General features: G+C 43.8%; 1 protein-coding gene across 1 annotated transcript in view; it reads right to left on the bottom strand.

Moving 5' to 3' along the window:
* The window catches only part of LOC119722715 (TPR and ankyrin repeat-containing protein 1-like), a 43,668-nt gene that overhangs the window by 12,765 nt on the left and 15,008 nt on the right, over window positions 1-15,895 (bottom strand). The window contains exons 8-21 of the mRNA XM_038192971.1: window positions 13,920-14,166; window positions 12,599-12,790; window positions 11,541-11,852; window positions 10,419-10,553; window positions 9,767-10,234; window positions 8,677-8,976; window positions 8,165-8,295; window positions 7,430-7,622; window positions 6,295-6,459; window positions 5,080-5,279; window positions 4,321-4,458; window positions 3,504-3,668; window positions 1,863-2,034; window positions 385-504 (exon numbers count right to left, since the gene is read on the bottom strand). Of these exons, the coding sequence (XP_038048899.1) occupies window positions 385-504; window positions 1,863-2,034; window positions 3,504-3,668; window positions 4,321-4,458; window positions 5,080-5,279; window positions 6,295-6,459; window positions 7,430-7,622; window positions 8,165-8,295; window positions 8,677-8,976; window positions 9,767-10,234; window positions 10,419-10,553; window positions 11,541-11,852; window positions 12,599-12,790; window positions 13,920-14,166 (2,938 nt within the window). The remainder of the gene's footprint in view (window positions 1-384; window positions 505-1,862; window positions 2,035-3,503; window positions 3,669-4,320; window positions 4,459-5,079; window positions 5,280-6,294; window positions 6,460-7,429; window positions 7,623-8,164; window positions 8,296-8,676; window positions 8,977-9,766; window positions 10,235-10,418; window positions 10,554-11,540; window positions 11,853-12,598; window positions 12,791-13,919; window positions 14,167-15,895) is intronic.

The following is a 15,895-nucleotide window of genomic DNA, read 5'->3' as shown; positions in this document are numbered from 1 at the left end:
ATCCCGTCTCAAATTGTGCATTGTCCTTTCCTGCAGATGTAATGGCGTCATGCATATTTATAAGCTCATAAATATGAATGAGGTGTAAAATAAACAATATGCAAGGCACGCCTACCATCTCCACCACGTTGGTAGCACTTAGCAGCCACCATCCACAGCTTGTTCTCAAAGAAATAATGCCTCATGCATATTTATAAGACTCACAAATATGAATGAGGTGTAACAATACATTATGCAAGGCACGCCTACCATCTTTGCAGTGTTGGTAGCACTTGATGGCCACCATCCACAGCTTGTTCACAACAAAGTAATGTCCTTATGCATATTTATAAGACTCATAAATATGGATGAAGTGTAACTATACATTATGCAAGGCACGCCTACCATCTCCACCACGTTGGTAGCACTTGGCAGCCACCATCCACAGCTTGTTCTCGAAGAAGTAATGACCTCGCTGGATCCACTCCCATTGGCTGGACTTCTCCACAAACATGGCATCCAAATCTGACCAAAAAAAAAAAATTGTTGTTGAATTTAACTCATATGTAAGTTTTAATTTTGAAGTAATTCACTCCATCTGCAGAGGTTGCTGGCAAGATGCATTATAGCCAGCTAGGGTTCACTATCTGCTCCGTTCACAAGTCCCCCCCTCACCGGCAAAGAAAGTACAGCTGGGGGTGACCGAATGACGCCATCTTGCCTGACTGCAATATTTTGCCGCGAAGCGAGGCCACTGAGTGTACATAGTACTAATCCCCTGGTGTACGTGCGTCACACACAAGAAACGGAGCGCGCGCGTCAACCAGCGAAATGTATACATGTGTCTATCCCGCCCATTGGACATCGTTGCTAGCTAAAAGGGCACCCTCTTTTGTTGGCGCATGGAGTCCATAGGCTCTGTGAGTAAACAAGAGAGTGCGTTTTTTATCACTTTCGTAAGCCCAGTGGACAGGACACACCGTGTTTGCGTACTGGTTTGAGCACGCCTAGCACGAAGTACGCAATAATTATTTTAAAGCCATAGCACTTGATTGTCCCTCCAAGCGGTCTCTCCCAACTCCCCCTTGCTCACCGCTGATGGGGTAGTTGCGCACGGACCCTGTAAGTGCAATATTTTGGCCAAGCTGTTAACCAAATTTTTTTATTAAGACTGAAGATAGTAGAGTTACAAAAACAGAGGCTGTGAAAATAGTGTAATTGTCCTGTTTGGTACGAAAGATCTAACTGGATTTAGAAAAATCAAAAGCTATGTCAAAAAAATTTCTCAGAGTCAAGCAACAAAATTTACAAAATAGACACACAACAAAACGTGTTGCAGACTGGATCAAGCACATGTTTTAGGAAAAATGTTGTCTTTAAAATGCCATACTGCATTTTTTTTTGGTTTTAAATAGTCAATATGCATAAGACCCCTTCACAACTCATGATGCCATAATTTGAACATTTCACCATTTTTTTCAGCAAGTTTGTCAAAGAAAATCCCAAATTTCATTCAAGGTACAATATTCATACATGTCACTTGAATGCTTGGAATTTCAAACTACAATTTTAATGAGCAACACTTCCAAACTTTCACAAAATACCTCAATGAAACGTTTCTAAAACAAAAAGTTCAAACACATACTTGAAAACAACAGCATTTGTTGTTTTGTGTTTTGGATACTGGAATTTTTACTGATCCAAACCAGTTAAGTTCCTAAGAACAACAATATTAGCACCAAGAAGTTATCTGATTATATCAGTGTGGTATTTTAATGCCCTCATGATGCACAGTACCCCTGGCCTTGGCACCCCTCGGGTGTTCAAAACACCAAGTCCCACATGACAACGTTGAACTGCTGTTAATTGTGCACTGGACTCACCAGGGCCCTCTGCTTCTGGGGTGGTTTCCGGACCGATGCCTTTGACGAGTTTCAGGCAACGGAACAGCTCAAACATCGGTGCTCGTTTGGTCGTATCCTCGTCAAAGATCCAAACGTTCACCCTGGCTCTCGTGATTGCCGTGTAGAGATACTTCAGCTCTGAGTTCAGCACCTGAGAGAGGCATGACACAGTAAATTATGACCCACAAGTATGTAGCTAGCCAAGGTTTTCAATAGGAAAGGTTCTGTGGCAAAGCTCTGCCTGAGACCAAATTAAGAAGCAAGGAATTATGTACAGCCACCCTCAAGTCGACTTTGCAACGACACAGAACAGTCGGCGACTGACTGTTCAGGATCAAGCTGTGCCTGAGCTTCAACCGTTAGGAACATTTCAGTCACCGATTTTTTGTGACCCGAGTATAACTGCGACGATATTAAAACAATAGGCCCTTGAAAAAAGAATCATAAAAGCTAAGACCCATTGAAGCAACAAACTTGGCAAGAATTTTAAAACTCAAAGTTTTTTATCATGTTTATCGACAGAATCTCAGACTTTTTGGCAAGCCAGAGTGGACTGAAGGGCCATTCTGTGGTCACTGTGTGACATATTGGACTCGACTGATTTTTGAAGCTTTAACCCCTTTTTAACTACATCTGACATATTACTTTCACTGATTCATCAGGTTCGTACTCTCAATAGTCCCTACGATACCTCAGTGTATAGCTTCTACTTACAAAAATTGTGTCAAATATTAAGGGTGTCATCAAATTTTGGTCACGTGTGTGACATCAGACGCAGAAATGTTATCCGGCCCATACCGGAAATTCACACATTTCTTCAAAGTTCTAAGGACACACACACACACACACACCCACTCTCAAATTTGTATCCTTGTGGAGACATTCCTTTGTTCTCGTGTAGTAAAGTTTTCAATTTTGAAAGTGAAGTTTCAAAATGCTCTTATTTTAACCAGAATTAGTTTCCTTGGCTGAAATTTGGACTTAATATCCCTTTTCTAAAACTCTTCCATTTGCGACAGATCAACCCACCTTGGAAATTCCTAGTTTTTGAGTAAAACCCATATATCTATTTCGTGAAAACCTTGTGGAGACCTATTCATCTATAGAAATAGCCTTGTGGAGACCTTTACAATGTTTTGTTCCCTATTGTGTGTGTGTCTCCACAAGGATACAAATTTGTTGTCACCCATACTTATTTCGGAGTAAGACTAGTCTTTTGTGATTTACAGAATGCATAAACAATGTACACCATCTGCTTTAGTTTTACTAAATGGGAATTGTTCTGTGTGACATTCTGATTGGTCATGTGTGTGACATTTATTAATCAAATTTTTGCTATAAAAATTATGTACAGAAAGACCAACTTATGAAGCATCTTTACTTACTAGCAACACTTAAGTGAACAATAATCATTTGTATTACATCACATTAGAAACTTTTTTCCCCGAAAAAAAAAAAAATTTGTTTCAATTTCTGAAGAACCGCCCTGAAACAGATTCACACTATATTGAACTTTTTAAAATATTATGCATGGTGAAGAGAGAAATGAAACACTTAAAATGTACATCAAGGAGTCACTGCAAAGGCTTGAGTTGAATGCGATTAGTCCAGATTCCTAACCTTGTGTTCGTCCGGGTTGAATTTCAGAGGCCGTGGCCGGACTGTCCCAGTCAAGGTCTCCACATCTATTTCCTTCAATCCTTCTTGTTGGTCCTCGGACCTGTTGCGCTGTTCAGCGATCAACTCGTTCAGGTATTCGGTGATCACTCGCCACTCCTTGTCGGCCTAGGAGACAAAGAAGCAGAGTTGGAACAAGTCATCACAATGCATGGGGAGTGTGGCCCAGTGGTTAGAGTCCGTGACTCATGATCAGAGGGTTGAATCCAGCTGCTGGCCATAAGCCGTGTCCTTGGGCAAGCCACTTCATGCCCACTTGCCTCTCTCCACCCAGGAGTATAAATTGGTACAAGCATTAGCTGGCAAGTGGACTATGGACTAGCATCCCGTCCTTGGGAACAGAAATATTCTCGTTGTTTCATGCTACTGAAACCGGAGATAAACGCCGGCCTGATGGGCCACATTGGCTCGTGACAGACTTTACTTGACTTTACATCACAATACATCACAAGCCATCGCATGGCAATAACTAATCATTCACAAGTCATCGCAACTCGTCATCACACGTCATCACATATCATCACAAGTCATCACAAGGCATCACAAGTCATCACAAGTCATCACATATCATCACAAGCCATCACAAGTCATAACTTGGCATCAAATGTCATCACATGTCATCACAACTCGTCAAAAGTCATCGCAAGTCATCACAAGTCGTCACAAATCATAACAAGTCAAAAGTCAATCAAGACTGCATCCCTGACTAATTCATCTAAACAAAATGTCATCTGTCGAAAGCTCTGCTAAGTCAACTCACCGGGGAATCCTTGAAGAAGTTGTAGAGCAGGACGTCATCAAACTCCAGACCCTTGGCCTCGTAGATGGTCATGACTAGGCCAAGACGAAGCTCAGCCGGCAGCTTCTCAATAGCCTCTTCATTGGCAACCAAGATGACCTGACGAGAAACAATTTCATTATCAGGTAATTGTGTAAATGAACATGACGTTGAGCAACAATTTAAAGAGGCTGTTGTTTTCAGAAGGATACTTGTGTCAATATTTCGTTATGAGTACCCGATAGCTTGAGGCATATTTAAAAACAAAAAGGAATTATTTCTGGCATTGTGTCACAAAATATTACTTTTGAGAGTATTTTTTTTATAAACCGTCTACATCCACTTGTTCAACTGACTAAGAGTCATCACTGGGGGGTGGGGGGGGGAGGCAAACAATCAAAGCAATAGCAAGGAGTTATGCTTCAGTGGTTTATGGCTTTCCTACTGTGTCAAAACAACAGTCGCTGGAGGCGAGAGTCGTAGTTATGACGTCAGGATCTCTTTGGATTTATCAAAATTAGCCTGACAGAACTGCCACCTTTTGTTATTTTTCGCTGAAACCAACACAAGAAAATCATCCAAAATACTGAGTTCTGCAGGAATCAATACTGTGAGGTAACTGTCACTGGGCAACAAACCCTCAAAACATCTTGAAAGATTTGGGAAAACAATCATGCGGCGATGATATCGAGGAAAAAATGTACGGGGGCGTAGGGCAGTAAGTTGCGTGTAGTTCTTTACCTGGTGAGCTCCAAACTCTATCTCAGACGTCTTCCTCTTGTTGCCGCACAGCAGCAAAGCCAGGTCGCTGAAGCTGCAGGACTCCAGCAGCACTGGGGAGGGGCCGTGGAACAAGCCCTGGTCACGCTCCAGACGATCAAAGGAGTTGGGGAAGAAATGGGTCATCAGATCCACGATAGTGGAGGCTAGGTTCAGAATCCCTGGGTAAGAGGTTACGCAAAAACGTGATGCATAAAGCATGTCAGAAATACAACCTCTATCTAACTCTGGATGAAAAATCAGCAAGGGGTCACATAAAGCAGAAAGCCTACTGTGATTCTCAAGTTCGGTCCCAAGGTGTTCCCATTATGGACTTGTGGGTTTTAGAGGAATGACAGGCATTTTAAAGACTGTAAGCGGTAGGTAAAGCATACTTGTGGTGGATTTTCGCTGGACTTGTGACTGACTTGGTCCAATATTTATATTGTGAAGAGATGAGATCATCTTGTTTCAGTGTGAGGGGCTGGTTCTTCCACATTTTCAACTGTAGCCAACACCTCGAGTGGCCTTTGGCCTTGTGTTGGGCTATTGCCAGACATTTTTTAAAGGAGCCCTATTGTATGACATATTAACCACACGCACCATGAAAAGGCAAACCAGCTTACTTGGCATGAATTTGGGTCTCTTTAGAACAATAATCATTTTCCACTTTTTTAAGGATTCTAGTATACAAGCCTTTGACTTCAAGTGTGACATTTGCCTGTTATTACTTGAGTCAAGTCCAGACACTAAGAACTGCGGTTTGAGTCAGACTTGAGTAAGGATTATGTTTGTTTTTCATGCAATATTTTGTTCATTTCCAATGATTACACCACTCAAAAACCAAAGAACAATGTTTCAAAACCTAACCTTTTGAAATATCAGCTCAGTGGAAATTACTTTTAAAGAAAACATTAAGAAACCATGGACAACTTTTCGATCACGAAACAAGAATTTGTCAACAGCACTCTTTATTCCGAAAATCAGTCAATTGACTGATCGTTGGAAATCACCTACATTTCTTGATTTCTTTGCATTGACTGTTAACCAGACAGAATAATTTCAAAGGGGGTTTAGTACCAGTACTGTAAGCTTTTTGAAAAAAATTTGGTAGGTTTCTTTTGGGATATATGCAAATGATCCTATATGCCTTCAATAGACTGATGTTCTGACCACTCTAGGCCAGACATATCTTACCGGCATGTGATCGGTAGTTGTGCGTGAGTTGGTAGACTCTCTTGGGTACAGCTACAGCTGAGTGCTTGCCAAGGGCCTTGACGGACTTGCTGGCATAGTGGAAGAGGGACTTCAGGTCGTCAAAGCGGAACGCAACACCACGCATGATGCTCTGTGCAGTGTCTCCTACAAAGTCAATGGAAAAAAAACAATTGCAGTGACAAGACGGCAAGAATTTTCTAAGAGCAGGCTTCAATAAGCAGTCAACATTTCTAGTATTATACATATATATTTGAACGGATAAATTGACTGGATTCTAAGACTTCGAACCTGCAACCATTGGAATAGCAACGTTCCTTTGAGTGAGTTCTTCTAATCTTGCAAGCATTGGGACTTGTCAATGCTTAACGCTGCATTCGCATAGCAATAGTTCACAGTTCATGCTCTGCGATCGATATCCGAGGCGCTCGTGAAATGGAGCGAAACAAATGGAACCAAAATGCATGATGTATGACGTAAATCATACAATGGAATATTGGTCAATGGAATGGGGCAAATTATTCAATGTCATGTGACTAAATTCCTCCAATCGAATGACAAGGATCTACAGGGTGAATAAAAAAAAAACGAAACCCAAATGTCGGGACTATTGTCTAAGTAAAGTTCTGCATGTAGCACTTTCAAAATCTAGGATATGAAGGCCCAAAATCAAAAGCTTTCTTTTAGTTTAAGAATAATTCAAATCACTTATGTACTTTTCAAGTTACCGAATTTTAAACACAACCACCGTTTTAAAGTTCTGTCCATGGATCACACAAAAGGTGTGTGTTCTATCAGCAAAATGAAAACACACATCCCTGTGTGATTTGTTTTCGTTTTGCTGAAAGAACACTTACCTTCTTGTGATCCGTGGACAGAACTTTAAAACGGTGCTTGTGTTTAAAAGTCTGTAACTCGAAAAGTACATGAGTGATTTGAATGATTCTTGTACTAAAAGAAAGCATATGAATTGGGCTTTCATATCCTAGATTTTGAAAGTGCTTCATGCAGAACTTCACTAAAACAATGGTCCCGACATTTGGGTTTCGTTTTTTTTTACTCACCCTGTATTAAGGTGTTATATAGAGTCCATCACATGGGCCCTTTAATAACTCACCAGTCAGAAAGAGCGAGTTTGGATCATGTGAGCAGCGAATGAAGAGTGATAGCTCGGCCTGAGTGAAGTCCTGTGTCTCGTCCACGTAGATCTCGTGAAGGACCCACTCCAGTGTCTTGATGTCCCGCAGCCGACGGTAGACGTGGAACACCAGATCCCCCTCATCAAAGAGGTTCTTCTGACTCTTCATGTGCTGAATATGGATGAACAAGTTAATACCTTTGTTGGAGCATGATAACCCTTTTTTTTTTTAAATAACAATCACGCACTGTGCGATGTGGCCCAGAACACAGCTGTGCCGGTGAAGTGTGAAGTTATGACTATGAAATACCGAGTCACTGGTTGTATTCAACATGTTTAACTAATAAAATGGTAAAAGGCACCAAAAATTCCAATGTGACTCTGGGGAAAGTGTTTAACAACAGCCAGCCGGTCTGTATCATTTGTTTAAGACCAGCCATGTGACAGGCTCTCGACCAATAGGAATGGGTAAACTGTCTTAGGTGTTTATGAATGCTAATTTAGGTTATGACAGTCATGGCAGCTGTTTGACAGGAATACATTTGTTGCATTCTTATATAAGTTTTCAACATGCTGTTCATTTCTGTTCATTTTTATTTTAATGTACTGTTTGTAGCTCTCCCAAATTGCTAAAGCAAGTTACTTGTTCATCAACTTTCAATTTGGAAGTTCATTGCTTAAAGCACAAGCATGCAGAAACAAGATGGCTGATACCTCGTAAGTCTTGAAGAGAGTGTAGATCTCTTCTCTGTCGGCAGTGAAGTTGGAGGCCCTCTTTTGGCCAAGTGCCAAGTAGCTCTCCAGTGACAGGCAGCCTGACTCTGTGTGGAGTGCTTCAACTGATCCTGCAGTACATGAAAACAAAAGACTAAGGCTGAGTTTCAACTGATGAGCACATCAAACACAGGAATAAAATCCAGGTGTTGACCCCTTTCCTTACCATTGGTGACTTTTGTCGACAAGGAACTACCCCCCTTGCTTACTATAGGCACTTTAGTCGACCAGCAAACCACACACAGAACACCCTCAACACAGATGTACTTACTGCTTTTCAGAAAGGTGACACATTGGCAAGTTTGGCCACCATACATCTACTATATACTAAGCACCTTCGATACTTCGATATATCGATATTACTCGATTATTTCATAGTATTTTGACATCGATATCGCCAGTTTGAAGAAGTTCCATTGTCTGATAATATTTTTCCACGCTCTCTCTCTTACCCTTAATGAAGGATCTGATTTCCATCCACACTAGTGTAGAGTGGTACGGCAGCTTCTTCTTGTTGATGCGAGGCCACAGCTCGTAGGCGAAGACCTCATAGGTGACCTCACGTCGTGGGTCATACTTGGCGGCCTGTCCCCCGCCTCCCTGAGCCTCGTGCTGTCCGCCCAGGCCGCGCGGTGCGTTGGGGTTGGCCTCACCGTCTTGCATCACGTCTTCGCCAAGAGCTGCCGGGGTGTGGTCTTCGTCCTCCTCATCCTCGTCATCCATCAGTGGGATAAAAGTCAAAGGTCCATCCTCTGGGAAAAAAAATGTCAGACTAACGGATTAGCACCTGCACTACAGTGAATTACATTTTTGTTGACATGTATTCCTGGAAAAAAAAGCCAGAAAACCATAGAGTGCAGTAATAGGCAGGGCAGTTTAGGTCACTAAAGGGTCTCATGTGAGCCGCCATTGTTTAATTTTACTTATTTTTAACTGGCCCGGCCCTTCCCCCCCCCCCCCCCCCCCCCCACTGCAACAGTCTGAGGCTACATGTATATAGCTAACAAGGATGAAGACCACCTGTTTCCAGGCTCCAAGACTAGGCATAATGACAGCATGATTGATGGCCTTGTGATAACAGCAGCTATACTTCACAAGCCTTGTGGTTGGAGCTGGACCATACAAATCCTATGGGAGTTGGCCTGGTTCTGATCTTTGCCTCAGAAATTCTGGGTCAAAAGTTCACCCAGGGTTAAAGGGGCACTCATGATGCTTTTAAGCTAATAGGTAACTTGTAGAGCATGAAATTTTTGGACGAAAAAAATACGGAGTCATTATAAATTATTAAAAAATGTACTGACAATGTCAGTACATTTCAGTACGATCACACACCGCAGGTTTAATGGTTTTTGAAAGACAAACACAAACCCCTAAAACACAAACAAAAATCAAATAACTACAAATTTAAGAAACAACCAACCAACCAAAGGCGATGTACAACTTGAGGATCATTTTATGGAGACAGGTCACTGTGTTAGGTGTTATCATGCATTATTCTGAAGCTCATCAGTTCGTTGTTCACATAATCTTATCTTTCCTTACCTTCGTCCCATCCCCGTATTTTCCGCTTCATCGATCCGTCAGCCGCGCGAGGGAAATAAGAATTGGGCAAGGAGGCGTCCAGGATCAGAAGCAGCTGGCGGGAGCTAAGGAACAAGGGGAATCGGGCCTGGTGCGCGTCCTGGAACCGGTGAGGGATGGGCGTGTCCTGCTGGGCCAAGGGCTCGGCGGCAAACTCACAAGCGTGGCTCATGTCGCAGAAGTTGCGCTGGACCTCGCTGCAAAGCACAGCATTCTTGGTCACAAAGATCTGGTGCAGGTGGTCCATGATCGTCGGGGCGTCAACGTTCTCGTCCGCGTCAGCGTCACCGTGGCTGCTGACCGACGCCGAGGAGTAGGCCTCAGCACTCCGCAAGTCGTAAGAACCACGGCGGGTATCTGAGCCACGGCGGTAGGCCTGCCTGGGTTTGTTGGATGCGCTGGCGCTGTCACTGTCTGTGTCACTTCCATCTGTAATGAAACCGTTCAAATTAAACACATAAACAAAACACGTTTCAAAACTCTTTTGGGACGGCACACACTGAACCTCGTGCTGTTAACAGAAACTTTGTTAGAAAACTGACTCTGTTGCATCCTTTGAGGAGATATTGATTTTGGCAAGAGTTGAAGTGAGGTGTTTCCGGGTTATTCTTACCTTCTTCTTCATCCAGCTTGTCCTGGTGAATGAAGGCAATATCTCTCGGAATCAAGGGCTCGCCAGTCATGGAAACCTGCTGCCAATATTTAAAGAATTTGGTCCACATGCGATACAGGCAGCACGTGGTCTTGCCTGCAAAGACAAACGAAAATGAAAAGAACCTACACATGAAAAGAACCTACACATTCACGATTTTAAAAGACATATATTAACCCTCCTGGTGCCTGAACAGTCACAGACAGTCAAAAAAATCAATCCTCTTCCCCTGCCTTGCCTTTACACAGGCTAGTCACCAACAGTCAGATCATGTTTCACACTACCACTGTGACTAGTCACATTCAGTCTACAGAAAAAAAAAACAGGCAAGTGGTAGGCACAGCTTGCTTATCAATCACCTATAGTCAAAGCATAGCTGTATCAAGTTACATGAACAGTCACAGCCAGTGAATCCTGTTTTATGTAGACTGGGAGCTCTTAATAAAGTATGACTCATACACTGTAGTCCGACTGTGATCATGATATCCCTTGTGTGTTGCCATTAGCTCCTCAATCGAAGACGTATAGTGATAATACCGAAGTCCTATATAGCGCACGTATCTACCAACAATTAGTTACTCAAGGGGCAAGAAATTATGTCTATTATTAAAGACAGGCAAATGAAGTTTATGAGAAATATGAGACCCATTATGTAGCACCTTATAAGGGTTTCCAAGGTGCTGCGGCGCATATTGCAGCCACTGCCAGAAACACCGGGGTGAACCCCTTCTCTTAGCGATACGTGTTACTGGGTTCTTTAACGTGCACTACACAACACACGGGACCTACGGCTTTACGTCCCATCCGAAGGACGAAGCAAAAATGGTAAAGTGCCTTGCTCAAGAGCACAATCACCATATTCCCACGGTCAGAATTCCAACCCATATACCACGGCACAAGAGTCAAACACCGTAACCATGCATTGGGCAACAGCACCCCACGCAGCACTAACAGGAGGGACTGTAAGAAAGTTGCCAACTTCTCCCCCCCCCCCTCCCCCCGACACTGTAAAAAAATGGCAACAAGCAAGGTGCAAGTACCCCACAAGCCACAGGTGGGAACTAAAATTCACAATTTTCTGACCTGTTCCGCTTCTGCCCAGCAGCAGGATGGAGGACGGGGGCCTGGGCTGCAGGTTGATGATGGCGTGCTCCAGCTCCGTCACACGGAACGGGAAATCCACCTTGACGTTGCTGTCGTTGAGCATGGCGTTGACCAGCGTGGAGTTGACGGAGTAGAACTTCATGATGTGGTACTCGTTCTCCCTGGAGCTCGCCGGGGGGAAGAAGGGTCTCGGGATCTTCTTGGAGTCGTCTAGGGCCTTGGTGCGGCGATCGGGTGAGCTTCCTGTGACCTCCTGGAAGTAGGTCGGCAGGCGAAGCGCTGCTGTGCCTCCTGTGAAGCCAAGGCAGACAGATATATTGCGTACTTGTCATTTTCTGTAATTCTTTACTTCCCTTGGGCGTACAAAAAGCCACAAAGCACTTCACAGCATGCATCGTACAATCAAATGACTTGTCTAGTTTGTGGTCTGTTTGCACACCCTCAGGTCAAAGTGCCTCTCTAGTTTCAACCTAGGTACCATCTATCCTGGCCCCTTGGTGTACACCCCAGTAAATAGGCCAAAAATCTGTCCGACGAGCTCATGAATAAAAGGTATATACTCAAATTATTCTCTATTGGAAACTTCTGAGAGCCATGGAATTGAAGAATTGAAGACAAATGGCACTGCACCTCTAGCCTAGACTTGGGGCTAGCAATTCTGAGCATTTTGGATGCAATTGGGTCCGAAAGTGGTGCTGTTTACCCATGTTGTGGAGGGATCCTTCTTCAAAATGGCTACTTCTTCCAGTTTGGGAAACATCAATCGTTTTAAGGGGTGGTCTTCTTTGGCTGAAAATTTCTCCACACAGTTAAAGGTCAGCCCACCAAAAATGGAACAGAAAATGAAAGATAGGACATGTTGATCATCAATTTTCTGTGCAGCCTGAACACCTGTGAGAGTCCTGAGTATTTTTAAAAGAATTTTGAAGTATGGGGATTTTTCACTGGTGTCTATGGGAATTTTTTTTGACTGGGGATGCACCCTGCAGTGAACAAAATGCCGTCGGACCACATCACAGTTGGAACAAACTTCTTACCCGTGGGCGATTTGTTGCTGATGCCTATCAGTTTCTTGCGGATGATGCATTCTTCTCCTCGCTCCACCGATTTGACGATCACCTTGATTGCATGCGTCACCTTAGGGTGGTCCGGTACGATGTCCCAGATGCGGATTATCTCCGAGTACACTCGTCCTCCGGCCACTGCTGTAGGCTCCGAAGCGCCGTCTCCTGAAATAATAATCAGACAATAATTCACATTTAAAAAGTGCACAAGTGCTCACAAAAAATTGAAACTGCTTAAGTTTCCGAGCATGAAAGTTTGTTTCCAGTACCATTATTGAATCAAGTAAATGGAACTCTACCTTTTTGGGACTGAAAAGTACAGAGCTCGTATCAGGAGCGTGCGACACCGTCACGGTGTCTTTATCAACTGGTGTTGTTGAGGCTCTCACGTGACCTGTCACGTGACCATGTCTGGTCACATGAAGCCGACCCATACTGACCAATATTTGAGCTTTGGTTCCAATCGTCATCTAGCGCGCAAAAGGTCAGTGGTTCACACTCTGCCACCGGATCCACCTGGTTATCACAGAGAAGGAGGACCATAAGACTGAGTTCCACATCATCAAAAGGGCTCTCACTGCCAAGGGGTACCAACCGTGGGAGTTCATGATCCCTAAAAAGAAACCAACACCTGGAGCTGCCTCTAAGACCATTACCAATGCCAAGCACCAACCTATGGCCATTCTTCCATACATCCGAGGTCTCTCTGAACAGCTGGAGTGTGTGTTTCGTGAACATGGTGTCATGGTAGCACATAAACCATTGAACACCCTTCGCTCCCAGTTGATCAGCCTACGGGCAAGACTGCAGACCTCAAGAAATGTGGTCTTGTGTATAGAATATTGTGTGATGGCTGTGAAGACACTTATATCGGTGAAACAGCTCGCACTCTGCAGACCCGATACAGAGAACACCAGCACGTCAGCTCCACTGACAGCAGTTGGTGGACATATATCCACCCCAGGACATAGCATCTTCGTGGACAATGTTAAGATTGCCAGGGAGGACGACCTCTGGAAATGCAAAATCTCTGACACAGTAGAAATCCGCAGGCACCGCACCCATGTGAACCGAGATGGAGGGTACGAGCTGGCCCATGTGTCATGTGATCAAACATGGTCACATGACAGGTCACGTGAGGGCCTCAACGCCAGTTGATAAAGACACCGTAACAGCGTTGTGAGCTCCCAATACAAACTCTGTAATTTAAGTCCCCAAAAAGGTACCTTTTCACTTTGCTTGCTTGAGTTTTGTCCTAGAATTAAAAATAAAAACCCCCAAGATTTGTCCGTACCCGAGTCAAGCCTCTTTTCAGACTCCTCGCTGCAGCGAGGCGAGAACGCTATCGCCAACTCCCACAGAATGCGGCCGCCTTTAGTCAGCCGGGCTTCGTACAGCTTCATGTCGTGTTGCTTGGGCAGGCCCTCGAGGGGTTTACAGAGACGCACTCGCCAGTCCCCGCTTCCCAGCATCTGGATCTTGCGGATGGCCGTCTCCTTCAGGCTGTGGAGGACCAGCTTGTCGTGCAGGAACTTCCAGACCTTGGGATATGGAGGAAAACCGGAAACCGTTAATTAGTGAAAAGCTAGATGCTGAACCAAAACACATATCAGCATAGGGTATCTCTGCTTTGCCATTTGATGGTCGCAGCTCATACGTAGTACCAATTAAGACTAAGAACCACAACTATGTGATTGGAATCCAAGAAATGAGCTTGGGGTTGTCTTTTAACCAGTTGGTGTCGGTATTTATTTGACATTAACTGGACCCAGACGCGGGATTGTTTTTCACGAACCTCGATGTCTTGCCCAGGCTGTCATCTGCGGGTAGCACACCCTGCGAGCGGGTCACTGACAGATATTTCCAGCCTCGCTAGTTAGGGATTTATCCGTCATCCGTTCCAAATATCGCAAAATCTTTGCATGTATACACGTCATCCGACGTCAACTGGTTAAGGCGAGACACCAAAAATACATTGACCGTTCGCACGCGTGCGCACGGGTTCCTTCCCGTTCTGCACGCCTTCCCGTTCCTTTGCGTGCCAAACTGCGTTCCGCACACGTTCGTCATCCCGTTCTCTCACTGGCTTCACAGAGAGGGTATTATGCACCGTTCCTTTGCGTGCGAGAACGGGAACATCACAAGAAAGATGCGAAGTACATTTTCTTGTGGGCAAAAAACTTTGGTGCCAGCAATAAATAAATCATAGACATTCCAGGGTTTTAGGATTCATGTGGAGTTTGATCAGATTTATTCTTCTTTTGTAACACGAATAACTCGTAACCATTTGATTTGCTGACCTCGCCAACTGAGCACTTCCGTATATATTCTTGTCTTGTGATAAATAAACGAATGAAAAAAAAAGTATGCCTGGCCCAAGCTCCATATTTCGGCAGGCGTGATATGGAATAAAACATATAATAATTACACGGTCAGGCAGGGTGAAAATAAAACCCGACGGAAGGGTTAATATTTTTTGGGTGGGCTGGATACTCGGAATAAAAAATGTATAATTATCCGGTCGGGCGGGGTGAAAAATAAAACCCCACGGAAAGGATAATATTTTTGGTGGGCTGGAAACGAGGAATAAAAAAAAATAATTACGCTGTTGGGCAGGGTTAAAAATACAACCCCGACGGAAAGAGTTAATATTTTTTGGGGTGGGCTGGATGCTCGGACTAAAAATAATAATTACGCTGTCGGACGGGGTGAAAAATAAAACCCCGACGGAAGGGTTAATATTTTTGGTGGGCTGGATACTCGGAATACAAAAATAAATTATGCGGTTATGGGCGGGGTGAAAAATAAAAACCGACGGAAGGGGTTAAAAAACAAATTGGTGGGCTGGATACTCGGAATAAAAATAATAATTACGCGGTCGGGCGGGGTGAAAAATAAAACCTCGACGGGAGGGTTAATATTTTTGGTGGGCTGGATACTCGGAATAAAAATAATAATTATGCAGTTGGGCGGGGTGAAAAATGAAACTCCGACGGAGAGGTTAATATTTTTTGGGTGGGCTGGATACTCGGAATAAAAATTAATAACTACGCTGTCGGGCAAGTGAAAAATAAAAAATAAAACCCTGACGGAAGGGTTAATATTTTTGGTGGGCTGGATACTCGGAATAAAAATAATAATTCCGCGGTCGGGCGGGGTGAAAAATAAAACCTCGACGGGAGGGTTAATATTTTTTGGTGGGCTGGATACTCGGAATAAAAAAATAAATTACGCGATTGGGCGGGGTGAAAAATAAAACCAGACGCAAGA

This window comes from Patiria miniata, unplaced genomic scaffold (assembly GCF_015706575.1).
Source record: "Patiria miniata isolate m_02_andy unplaced genomic scaffold, ASM1570657v1 HiC_scaffold_16, whole genome shotgun sequence".
Taxonomy (NCBI): domain Eukaryota; kingdom Metazoa; phylum Echinodermata; class Asteroidea; order Valvatida; family Asterinidae; genus Patiria; species Patiria miniata.
Note: the sequence above shows the minus strand (reverse complement) of the source record. Positions and strands in the feature narration are given on the sequence as shown.